The sequence below is a fragment of the Dendrobates tinctorius genome, unplaced genomic scaffold (genome assembly GCF_039654945.1).
Source record: "Dendrobates tinctorius isolate UK_male_01 unplaced genomic scaffold, ASM3965494v1 ptg000120l, whole genome shotgun sequence".
Lineage (NCBI taxonomy): Eukaryota > Metazoa > Chordata > Amphibia > Anura > Dendrobatidae > Dendrobates > Dendrobates tinctorius.
Genome location: NW_027361788.1, coordinates 40,591,785 through 40,604,408, shown reverse-complemented (window position 1 = coordinate 40,604,408; position 12,624 = coordinate 40,591,785). Strand labels below are relative to the sequence as shown.

The 12,624-nt window shown below is 52.4% G+C and overlaps 1 protein-coding gene across 5 annotated transcripts in view; it reads left to right on the top strand.

Moving 5' to 3' along the window:
• The first annotated feature begins 2,246 nt into the window (after positions 1-2,246).
• CCDC120 (coiled-coil domain containing 120) overlaps positions 2,247-12,624 on the top strand; it is a 55,584-nt gene continuing 45,206 nt past the window's right edge. Inside the window, exon 1 of one of the 5 annotated variants that reach the window (XM_073541210.1) lies at positions 2,247-2,346. In XM_073541210.1, coding sequence (XP_073397311.1) covers positions 2,253-2,346 — 94 coding nt within the window. In that variant the 5' untranslated portion in view covers positions 2,247-2,252. Of the gene's footprint in view, positions 2,347-7,734; positions 7,972-8,047; positions 8,112-12,624 lie in introns of those variants that run through there. The other 4 variants (XM_073541208.1, XM_073541214.1, XM_073541215.1 and 1 more) reach the window with 4 other exon arrangements.

The window sequence follows — 12,624 nt, the reverse complement described above, 5'->3', positions numbered from 1 at the left end:
TATGACCCTTTCATAGGCACCATTTACTTTGGGTGATGAAGATGGAGACTGGGAGCTGGCACCAATTATTGCTCCCGGACAGTCTCGTGTCATGGAGCCTGAAAAAGGAAGATATAGCTACATTGCATCAGCCCATGAGCTGGACTAATTTTAGTCAGAAAGGTTTCCAGTCTCTGTTCACTGACAGCAAGCAGAAATGTTGCAACTGGTGTGGAATTAGAGCACAAAAGTACATTAGAAAAATGCAGAATGTTTTATTATATAATGATTACATGTCATATTATTAAGCCACGAAACATCTGGGACCTTCACGCCGACCGGTGCATTGCACCTTTGGTAAAGAACTTGCATCATATTCCATGTGGCGATGACTTCACTTTCAGGTTTTAGTCTGCATTTTACTGTTCATCCACCAGATGGCGCACATCCCCTATAAATAACTGGAGTCCATCAATCTGGACTGAGCCTTCACCTGGGAAATCAAGTTATTCTCTTTCTGGAGTATTTTGTACAATTTTTTTCTCATAAATCATTAGGATAGCTGTCAAAATAAATCATAAATCAGGTTTTTTTTTAACACCTTCCTGCAGCATGATATAAACTATTATAGCATGAGAAGCCAAGTTATTCTCCCAGCTGCCACTGGTGGGAGCCACTCTGTTATAGAGGTCAATGAGAGCTGTATGAACTCCCTTACAGTGAGCTCCCCCTAGTGGTGCCTGCAGGCAGACAGAATAGTATTATGTAACTATCACCAAGCAGGAGATTTGGTGCACTGTACCAGAAAACTAGATTTCTCACTCCTATAAAAAATTTGAAACCCATTAGGAATAAAAAGAAATCCTCTCCAAGCTGCATTGATTGTCAGCTCCTGTGTGCACTGTCATATAGAGAAGGCTGTCTATCACGAACAGGCCCACCCACTGGACTCCTACACCATGAATCAGCAGGGATCTACATCCCACTGCCTGCAGACTGCAAATTATGGAAAATGTTACACGGAGATCAGATAGGTAATAGATGATAAATAGGTAACAGATAGATAGATATAGAGAGAGATAGATAGATATGGGATAGATAGATAGAAGATAGATAGAGAGACAGAGAGAGAAATAGAGAGACAGAGAGATAGATACCTCAGATTCTCTATGGGGGTTAAGGTCAGGCGAGTTTGCTGGCACAGTGATACTGTTATTTGTAAACCAGGTATTGGTACTTTTGGCAGTGTGGACAGGTGCCAGGTCCTCCTGGAGAATGAAATTTCCATCTCCAAATGTTTGTCAGCAGAGGAAAGCATGAGGTGCTCTAAAATTTCCTGGTAGACGGCTGTGCTGACTTTGGTCCTGATAACACACAGTGGACCTACACCAGCAGATGACATGGCTCCCCAAACCATCACTGATTGTGGAAACTTCACACTAGACCTTGGAAATCAGGATCCCGGAGTCTGGAGGAAGAGCGGAGAGGCCACAATCCAAGCTGCTTGAGGTCTAGTGTGAAGTTTCCACCATCAGTGATGGTTTGGGGAGACACATGAAATAGATCACTGTGTGTAATGACTATATAACATATGAGATTCACTTTTTGTAATGAAGACCTGAAATAAATTCACTTTTTGAAGATATTCTAATTTTGTGAGATGCACCTGTAGATAGATAGATGTGATCTGTGTCTGGGGTGCACACCAGTCGATGTACATTATGACCACGTTTCCTGTAGAAGTGAATGTTACGAGCCCTTCGGACGGGGACAGAATACAGATTATGTAGGTTAACCCTTCCAGCGCTGGGGCTAGTGGCCTCCATATTGGAGTGTCTGTATTCAGCCCCCTCCCCCGATGCTTCCTGTTTCCCCCCATCCTCTTATTCAGGACACTACAGGACTGTTTTCTATCATAGAAAGGAGATGTCACAGGGACAGGATACGAGAATCTGCAGCCAAATAAATCCATGCCTCTTAACTTCTGCAGTGCCAGCACCTGGCAGATGACTGGCTCATACACAGGCTTTAGCAATGTGTCATTAGCAGCCTGGGATTCCTTCCCTTTGGGCCGACGTCTTCATCACAGGGGAAGGGTAGAATTATGTGTATATATTTCTGTGCCAGAGAGCTGGCGAGCACGGTGCCAGTCTGGTCTTCACAAATCAGTCCACGCTGGCATCTTGTCAAGAGCCATGGAATACAGCATGAAATAACTAGTGCCGCACTTGTTTGTGGGGTTCTCTGGCCGCAGGCTCTTCAGCATGGCCTGAATGGTCAACATGGCCTCATCTGCCGCCATTACCGGCACCAAGAAGTCGCAGCTTGATCCAGTATCATTTGGTATTGACTTTTTTAGAGACCAAGGTAAATCTGATATCATTGCATAACGACTAAGAAAGCTGACAAACAATATGGTCACCAGTGCTGCTCCCCCGGGTAGTCGGACCGCTGTTCTCAGAAAATGATGAAAGACATGCAGCTTCTGGAATCCTCCACCAATAAGGACAAGGCCCATGGCAGTAAATCGTGTACCTGCGACCTTTTAATGTGAAGTACGGAATGGGTTAAGTACTTGTGCCCACATACGGTGGTAATAATTGGGATAGACACCTATGCCCTCAGCTCTGGCAGCGCCTGGTTGTGCCCTCAGCTCTGGTGGCACCTGGCCATGCCCTCAGCTCTGGCAATTCCTTGGCTGTGCCCTCAGCTCTGGCAGCACCTGGTTGTGCCCTCAGCTAAGGCAGCACCTGGCCGTGCCCTCAGCTCTGGCAGCACCTTGTTGTGCCCTCAGCTCTGGCAGGACCTTGTTGTGCCCTCAGCTCTGGCAGCACCTGGCCGTGCCCTCAGCTCTGGCGGCACCTGGTTGTGCCCTCAGCTCTGGCGGCACCTGGTTGTGCCCTCAGCTCTGGCGGCACCTGGTTGTGCCCTCAGCTCTGGCGGCACCTGGTTGTGCCCTCAGCTCTGGCGGCACCTGATCGTGCCCTCAGCTCTGGCGGCACCTGATCGTGCCCTCAGCTCTGGCGGCACCTGACCGTGCCCTCAGCTCTGGCGGCACCTGGTTGTGCCCTCAGCTCTGGCAGAAGATGGTTGTGCCCTCAGCTCTGGCGGCACCTGGTTGTGCCCTCAGCTCTGGCAGCAGATGGTTGTGCCCTCAGCTCCGGCGGCACCTGGTTGTGCCCTCAGCTCCGGCGGCACCTGGTTGTGCCCTCAGCTCTGGCGGCACCTGGCCGTGCCCTCAGCTCTGGCGGCACCAGGCCGTGCCCTCAGCTCTGGCGGTGCCTGGTTGTGCCCTCAGCTCTGGCGGCACATGGTTGTGCCCTCAGCTCTGGCGGCACCTGGTTGTGCCCTCAGCTCTGGCAGCAGATGGTTGTGCCCTCAGCTCTGGCGGCAACTGGTTGTGCCCTCAGTTCTGGCGGCACCAGGCCGTGCCCTCAGCTCTGGCGGCACCTGGCCGTGCCCTCAGCTCTGGCAGAAGATGGTTGTGCCCTCAGCTCTGGCGGCACCTGGTTGTGCCCTCAGCTCTGGCAGCAGATGGTTGTGCCCTCAGCTCCGGCGGCACCTGGTTGTGCCCTCAGCTCCGGCGGCACCTGGTTGTGCCCTCAGCTCCGGCGGCTCCTGGTTGTGCCCTCAGCTCCGGCGGCACCTGGTTGTGCCCTCAGCTCTGGCGGCACCTGGCCGTGCCCTCAGCTCTGGCGGCAGCAGGCCGTGCCCTCAGCTCTGGCGGCACCTGGTTGTGCCCTCAGCTCTGGCGGCACCTGGTTGTGCCCTCAGCTCTGGCAGCAGATGGTTGTGCCCTCAGCTCTGGCGGCAACTGGTTGTGCCCTCAACTCTGGCGGCACCTGGCCGTGCCCTCAGCTCTGGCGGCACCTGGTTGTGCCCTCAGCTCTGGCGGCATCTGGTTGTGCCCTCAGCTCTGGCGGCACCTGGCCGTGCCCTCAGCTCTGGCGGCACCTGGTTGTGCCCTCAGCTCTGGCGGCACCTGGCCGTGCCCTCAGCTCTGGCGGCACCAGGCCGTGCCCTCAGCTCTGGCGGCGCCTGGTTGTGCCCTCAGCTCTGGCGGCACCTGGTTGTGCCCTCAGCTCTGGCGGCACCAGGCCGTGCCCTCAGCTCTGGCGGCACCTGGTTGTGCCCTCAGCTCTGGCGGCACCTGACCGTGCCCTCAGCTCTGGCGGCACCTGGCCGTGCCCTCAGCTCTGGCAGCAGATGGTTGTGCCCTCAGCTCTGGCGGCACCTGGCCGTGCCCTCAGCTCTGGCAGCAGATGGTTGTGCCCTCAGCTCTGGCGGCACCTGGTTGTGCCCTCAGCTCTGGCAGCAGATGGTTGTGCCCTCAGCTCTGGCGGCACCTGGTTGTGCCCTCAGCTCTGGCAGCAGATGGTTGTGCCCTCAGCTCTGGCAGCACCTGGTTGTGCCCTCAGCTCTGGCGGCACCTGGTTGTGCCCTCAGCTCTGGCGGCACCTGGTTGTGCCCTCAGCTCTGGCGGCACCTGGTTGTGCCCTCAGCTCTGGCAGCAGATGGTTGTGCCCTCAGCTCTGGCGGCACCTGGTTGTGCCCTCAGCTCTGGCGGCACCTGGTTGTGCCCTCAGCTGTGGCAGCAGATGGTTGTGCCCTCAGCTCTGGCGGCACCTGGTTGTGCCCTCAGCTCTGGCGGCACCTGGTTGTGCCCTCAGCTCTGGCGGCACCTGGTTGTGCCCTCAGCTCTGGCAGCACCTGGTTGTACCCTCAGCTCTGGCAGCAGATGGTTGTGCCCTCAGCTCTGGCGGCACCTGGTTGTGCCCTCAGCTCTGGCAGCAGATGGTTGTGCCCTCAGCTCTGGCGGCACCTGGTTGTGCCCTCAGCTCTGGCGGCACCTGGTTGTGCCCTCAGCTCTGGCAGCAGATGGTTGTGCCCTCAGCTCTGGCGGCACCTGGTTGTGCCCTCAGCTCTGGCGGCACCTGGTTGTGCCCTCAGCTCTGGACGTCACCTGGTTGTGCCATCAGCTCTGGCAGCACCTGGTTGTGCCCTCAGCTCTGGCAGCACCTGGTTGTGCCCTCAGCTCTGGCGGCACCTGGTTGTGCCCTCAGCTCTGGCAGCACCTGGCCATGCCCTCAGCTCTGGCAGCACCTGGTTGTGCCCTCAGCTCTGGCAGCACCTGGCCATGCCCTCAGCTCTGGCAGCACCTGGTTGTGCCCTCAGCTCTGGCAGCACCTGGCCATGCCCTCAGCTCTGGCAGCACCTGGTTGTGCCCTCAGCTCTGGCAGCACCTGGTTGTGCCCTCAGCTCTGGCAGCACCTGGTTGTGCCCTCAGCTCTGGCAGCACCTGGCCATGCCCTCAGCTCTGGCAGCACCTGGCCATGCCCTCAGCTCTGGCAGCACCTGGTTGTGCCCTCAGCTCTGGCAGCACCTGGTTGTGCCCTCAGCTCTGGCAGCACCTGGCCATGCCCTCAGCTCTGGCAGCACCTGGTTGTGCCCTCAGCTCTGGCAGCACCTGGCCATGCCCTCAGCTCTGGCAGCACCTGGTTGTGCCCTCAGCTCTGGCAGCACCTGGCCATGCCCTCAGCTCTGGCAGCACCTGGTTGTGCCCTCAGCTCTGGCAGCACCTGGTTGTGCCCTCAGCTCTGGCAGCACCTGGCCATGCCCTCAGCTCTGGCAGCACCTGGTTGTGCCCTCAGCTCTGGCAGCACCTGGCCATGCCCTCAGCTCTGGCAGCACCTGGTTGTGCCCTCAGCTCTGGCAGCACCTGGCCATGCCCTCAGCTCTGGCAGCACCTGGTTGTGCCCTCAGCTCTGGCAGCACCTGGTTGTGCCCTCAGCTCTGGCAGCACCTGGCCATGCCCTCAGCTCTGGCAGCACCTGGCCATGCCCTCAGCTCTGGCAGCACCTGGTTGTGCCCTCAGCTCTGGCAGCACCTGGTTGTGCCCTCAGCTCTGGCAGCACCTGGTTGTGCCCTCAGCTCTGGCAGCACCTGGCCGTGCCCTCAGCTCTGGCAGCACCTGGTTGTGCCCTCAGCTCTGGCAGCACCTGGTTGTGCCCTCAGCTCTGGCAGCACCTGGTTGTGCCCTCAGCTCTGGCAGCAGATGGTTGTGCCCTCAGCTCTGGCAGCACCTGGTTGTGCCCTCAGCTCTGGCGGCACCAGGCCGTGCCCTCAGCTCTGGCAGCACCTGGTTGTGCCCTCAGCTCTGGCAGCACCTGGTTGTGCCCTCAGCTCTGGCAGCACCTGGTTGTGCCCTCAGCTCTGGCAGCACCTGGTTGTGCCCTCAGCTCTGGCAGCACCTGGCCATGCCCTCAGCTCTGGCAGCACCTGGTTGTGCCCTCAGCTCTGGCAGCACCTGGCCATGCCCTCAGCTCTGGCAGCACCTGGTTGTGCCCTCAGCTCTGGCAGCACCTGGTTGTGCCCTCAGCTCTGGCAGCACCTGGCCATGCCCTCAGCTCTGGCAGCACCTGGTTGTGCCCTCAGCTCTGGCAGCACCTGGCCATGCCCTCAGCTCTGGCAGCACCTGGTTGTGCCCTCAGCTCTGGCAGCACCTGGCCATGCCCTCAGCTCTGGCAGCACCTGGTTGTGCCCTCAGCTCTGGCAGCACCTGGTTGTGCCCTCAGCTCTGGCAGCACCTGGCCATGCCCTCAGCTCTGGCAGCACCTGGTTGTGCCCTCAGCTCTGGCAGCACCTGGCCATGCCCTCAGCTCTGGCAGCACCTGGCCATGCCCTCAGCTCTGGCAGCACCTGGTTGTGCCCTCAGCTCTGGCAGCACCTGGTTGTGCCCTCAGCTCTGGCAGCACCTGGCCATGCCCTCAGCTCTGGCAGCACCTGGTTGTGCCCTCAGCTCTGGCAGCACCTGGCCATGCCCTCAGCTCTGGCAGCACCTGGCCGTGCCCTCAGCTCTGGCAGCACCTGGCCATGCCCTCAGCTCTGGCAGCACCTGGTTGTGCCCTCAGCTCTGGCAGCACCTGGTTGTGCCCTCAGCTCTGGCAGCACCTGGCCATGCCCTCAGCTCTGGCAGCACCTGGTTGTGCCCTCAGCTCTGGCAGCACCTGGCCATGCCCTCAGCTCTGGCAGCACCTGGTTGTGCCCTCAGCTCTGGCAGCACCTGGCCATGCCCTCAGCTCTGGCAGCACCTGGTTGTGCCCTCAGCTCTGGCAGCACCTGGTTGTGCCCTCAGCTCTGGCAGCACCTGGCCATGCCCTCAGCTCTGGCAGCACCTGGCCATGCCCTCAGCTCTGGCAGCACCTGGTTGTGCCCTCAGCTCTGGCAGCACCTGGTTGTGCCCTCAGCTCTGGCAGCACCTGGCCATGCCCTCAGCTCTGGCAGCACCTGGTTGTGCCCTCAGCTCTGGCAGCACCTGGCCATGCCCTCAGCTCTGGCAGCACCTGGTTGTGCCCTCAGCTCTGGCAGCACCTGGCCATGCCCTCAGCTCTGGCAGCACCTGGTTGTGCCCTCAGCTCTGGCAGCACCTGGTTGTGCCCTCAGCTCTGGCAGCACCTGGCCATGCCCTCAGCTCTGGCAGCACCTGGTTGTGCCCTCAGCTCTGGCAGCACCTGGCCATGCCCTCAGCTCTGGCAGCACCTGGTTGTGCCCTCAGCTCTGGCAGCACCTGGCCATGCCCTCAGCTCTGGCAGCACCTGGCCATGCCCTCAGCTCTGGCAGCACCTGGTTGTGCCCTCAGCTCTGGCAGCACCTGGTTGTGCCCTCAGCTCTGGCGGCACCTGGCCGTGCCCACAGGCAGAACGTCTGCAGTAATGAAAAGGTTAATCCTTCATCCCTGGAATTTTTGGAATCCAGAACCTTGAGGTCGGAATGTACCAATGCGCAGACAGGTCTGCAGGGGGAGGGAAGAACGAGGACAACCTCTGTGGGGAATGGTTTGATCTTGTAGCCAGGGCTCCCCCCCCCCGGCTTGGACGTGCAGTTGGTGTGTTCCGCTGGAAGCTCCAGTGTGAGCGGATAGTGCAGGTTGGTACCTGCGGCCGGAGAGGTGAGATCGTCCTCGTCAGGGTGCGATGTGATCGACGCGGCCAGGTCCGGTGTGATCGATATCGCCGGGTGCTGTGTGCAGCCTGCTACCTGACGTGTTTACCGTGTGTGCGGGATGTGAGCCCCATACTGATACATGGAGCTGCTGCCACTCGTACAGCCACAACACACGGCTGTTTACACGGGTGATGTGTGTGTGTGTATATATTATGTGCTGTGTTACATGGGTGATGTGTGTGTGTATATTATGTGCTGTGTTACATGGGTGATGTGTGTATATATTATGTGCTGTGTTACATGGGTGATGTGTGTGTGTATATTATGTGCTGTGTTACATGGGTGATGTGTGTGTGTATATTATGTGCTGTGTTACATGGGTGATGTGTGTATATATTATGTGCTGTGTTACATGGGTGATGTGTGTATATATTATGTGCTGTGTTACATGGGTGATGTGTGTGTGTATATATTATGTGCTGTGTTACATGGGTGATGTGTGTGTGTGTATATTATGTGCTGTGTTACGTGGGTGATGTGTGTGTATATATTATGTGCTGTTACATGGGTGATGTGTGTGTATATATTATGTGCTGTTACATGGGTGATGTGTGTGTATATATTATGTGCTGTTACATGGGTGATGTGTGTGTGTGTGTATATATTATGTGCTGTTACATGGGTGATGTGTGTGTGTGTGTGTATATATTATGTGCTGTGTTACATGGGTGATGTGTGTGTGTGTGTATATATTATGTGCTGTGTTACATGGGTGATGTGTGTGTATATATTATGTGCTGTTACATGGGTGATGTGTGTGTATATATTATGTGCTGTGTTACATGGGTGATGTGTGTGTGTGTATATATTATGTGCTGTGTTACATGGGTGATGTGTGTGTGTATATTATGTGCTGTGTTACATGGGTGATGTGTGTGTGTGTGTGTATATTATGTGCTGTGTGTATATATTATGTGCTGTGTTACATGGGTGATGTGTGTGTATATATTATGTGCTGTGTTACATGGGTGATGTGTGTGTGTGTATATATTATGTGCTGTGTTACATGGGTGATGTGTGTGTATATATTATGTGCTGTTACATGGGTGATGTGTGTGTATATATTATGTGCTGTGTTACATGGGTGATGTGTGTGTGTGTATATATTATGTGCTGTGTTACATGGGTGATGTGTGTGTGTATATTATGTGCTGTGTTACATGGGTGATGTGTGTGTGTGTGTATATTATGTGCTGTGTGTATATATTATGTGCTGTGTTACATGGGTGATGTGTGTGTGTGTGTATATATTATGTGCTGTGTTACGTGGGTGATGTGTGTGTATATTATGTGCTGTGTTACATGGGTGATGTGTGTGTGTGTGTATATTATGTGCTGTGTGTATATATTATGTGCTGTGTTACATGGGTGATGTGTGTGTGTATATATTATGTGCTGTGTTACGTGGGTGATGTGTGTGTATATATTATGTGCTGTGTTACATGGGTGATGTGTGTGTGTGTGTGTGTATATTATGTGCTGTGTGTATATATTATGTGCTGTGTTACATGGGTGATGTGTGTGTGTATATATTATGTGCTGTGTTACGTGGGTGATGTGTGTGTATATTATGTGCTGTGTTACGTGGGTGATGTGTGTATATATTATGTGCTGTGTTACATGGGTGATGTGTGTGTGTATATATTATGTGCTGTGTTACGTGGGTGATGTGTGTGTATATTATGTGCTGTGTTACATGGGTGATGTGTGTGTGTGTGTGTATATATATTATGTGCTGTGTTACGTGGGTGATGTGTGTGTATATTATGTGCTGTGTTACATGGGTGATGTGTGTATATATTATGTGCTGTGTTACATGGGTGATGTGTGTGTGTGTGTGTGTGTATATATTATGTGCTGTGTTACGTGGGTGATGTGTGTATATATTATGTGCTGTTACATGGGTGATGTGTGTGTGTGTGTATGTATATTATGTGCTGTGTGTATATATTATGTGCTGTGTTACATGGGTGATGTGTGTGTGTATATATTATGTGCTGTGTTACATGGGTGATGTGTGTATATATTATGTGCTGTGTTACATGGGTGATGTGTGTGTGTGTGTATATATTATGTGCTGTGTTACGTGGGTGATGTGTGTGTATATATTATGTGCTGTGTTACATGGGTGATGTGTGTGTGTGTATATTATGTGCTGTGTTACGTGGGTGATGTGTGTGTATATTATGTGCTGTGTTACATGGGTGATGTGTGTGTGTGTATATATTATGTGCTGTGTTACGTGGGTGATGTGTGTGTATATTATGTGCTGTGTTACATGGGTGATGTGTGTGTGTGTATATATTATGTGCTGTGTTACGTGGGTGATGTGTGTGTATATTATGTGCTGTGTTACATGGGTGATGTGTGTGTGTGTATATATTATGTGCTGTGTTACGTGGGTGATGTGTGTGTATATTATGTGCTGTGTTACATGGGTGATGTGTGTATATATTATGTGCTGTGTTACATGGGTGATGTGTGTGTGTGTGTATATATTATGTGCTGTGTTACATGGGTGATGTGTGTATATATTATGTGCTGTGTTACATGGGTGATGTGTGTGTATATTATGTGCTGTGTTACATGGGTGATGTGTGTATATATTATGTGCTGTGTTACATGGGTGATGTGTGTATATATTATGTGCTGTGTTACATGGGTGATGTGTGTGTATATTATGTGCTGTGTTACATGGGTGATGTGTGTATATATTATGTGCTGTGTTACATGGGTGATGTGTGTATATATTATGTGCTGTGTTACATGGGTGATGTGTGTGTATATTATGTGCTGTGTTACATGGGTGATGTGTGTATATATTATGTGCTGTGTTACATGGGTGATGTGTGTGTATATTATGTGCTGTGTTACATGGGTGATGTGTGTATATATTATGTGCTGTGTTACGTGGGTGATGTGTGTGTATATTATGTGCTGTGTTACATGGGTGATGTGTGTGTGTGTGTATATATTATGTGCTGTGTTACGTGGGTGATGTGTGTGTATATATTATGTGCTGTGTTACGTGGGTGATGTGTGTGTATATATTATGTGCTGTGTTACGTGGGTGATGTGTGTATATATTATGTGTTGTGTTACGTGGGTGATGTGTGTGTGTATATATTATGTGCTGTGTTACATGGGTGATGTGTGTGTATATTATGTGCTGTGTTACATGGGTGATGTGTGTGTGTATATATTATGTGCTGTGTTACGTGGGTGATGTGTGTGTATATATTATGTGCTGTGTTACGTGGGTGATGTGTGTGTATATATTATGTGCTGTGTTACGTGGGTGATGTGTGTATATATTATGTGTTGTGTTACATGGGTGATGTGTGTGTGTATATATTATGTGCTGTGTTACATGGGTGATGTGTGTATATATTATGTGCTGTGTTACGTGGGTGATGTGTGTGTATATATTATGTGCTGTGTTACATGGGTGATGTGTGTATATACAGTGCCTACAAGTAGTATTCAACCCCCTGCAGGTTTACACATTCGGAATTAACTTGGCATTGTGACATTTGGACTGTAGATCAGCCTGGAAGTGTGAAATGCACTGCAGCAAAAAAGAATGTTATTTCTTTGTTTAATTTTTTTTTAAATTGTGAAAAGTTTATTCAGAGGGTCATTTATTATTCAACCCCTCAAACCACCAGAATTCTGTTTGGTTCCCCTAAAGTATTAAGAAGTATTTCAGGCACAAAGAACAATGAGCTTCACATGTTTGGATTAATTATCTCTTTTTCCAGCCTTTTCTGACTATTTAAGACCCTCCCCAAACTTGTGAACAGCACTCATACATGGTCAACATGGGAAAGACAAAGGAGCATTCCAAGGCCATCAGAGACAAGATCGTGGAGGGTCACAAGGCTGGCAAGGGGTACAAAACCCTTTCCAAGGAGTTGGGCCTACCTGTCTCCACTGTTGGGAACATCATCCGGAAGTGGAAGGCTTATGGAACTACTGTTAGCCTTCCACGGCCTGGACAGCCTTTGAAAGTTTCCTCCCGTGCCGAGGCCAGGCTTGTCCGAAGAGTCAAGGCTAACCCAAGGACAACAAGGAAGGAGCTCCGGGAAGATCTCATGGCAGTGGGGACATTGGTTTCAGTCAATACCATAAGTAACGTACTCCACCGCAATGGTCTCCATTCCAGACGAGCCCGTAAGGTACCTTTACTTTCAAAGCGTCATGTCAAGGCTCATCTACAGTTTGCTCATGATCACTTGGAGGACTCTGAGACAGACTGGTTCAAGGTTCTCTGGTCTGATGAGACCAAGATCGAGATCTTTGGTGCCAACCACACACGTGACGTTTGGAGACTGGATGGTACTGCATACGACCCCAAGAATACCATCCCTACAGTCAAGCATGGTGGTGGCAGCATCATGCTGTGGGGCTGTTTCTCAGCCAAGGGGCCTGGCCATCTGGTCCGCATCCATGGGAAGATGGAAAACACGGCCTACCTGGAGATTTTGGCCAAGAACCTCCGCTCCTCCATCAAGGATCTTAAGATGGGTCATCATTTCATCTTCCAACAAGACAACGACCCAAAGCACACAGCCAAGAAAACCAAGGCCTGGTTCAAGAGGCAAAAAATCAAGGTGTTGGAGTGGCCTAGTCAGTCTCCTG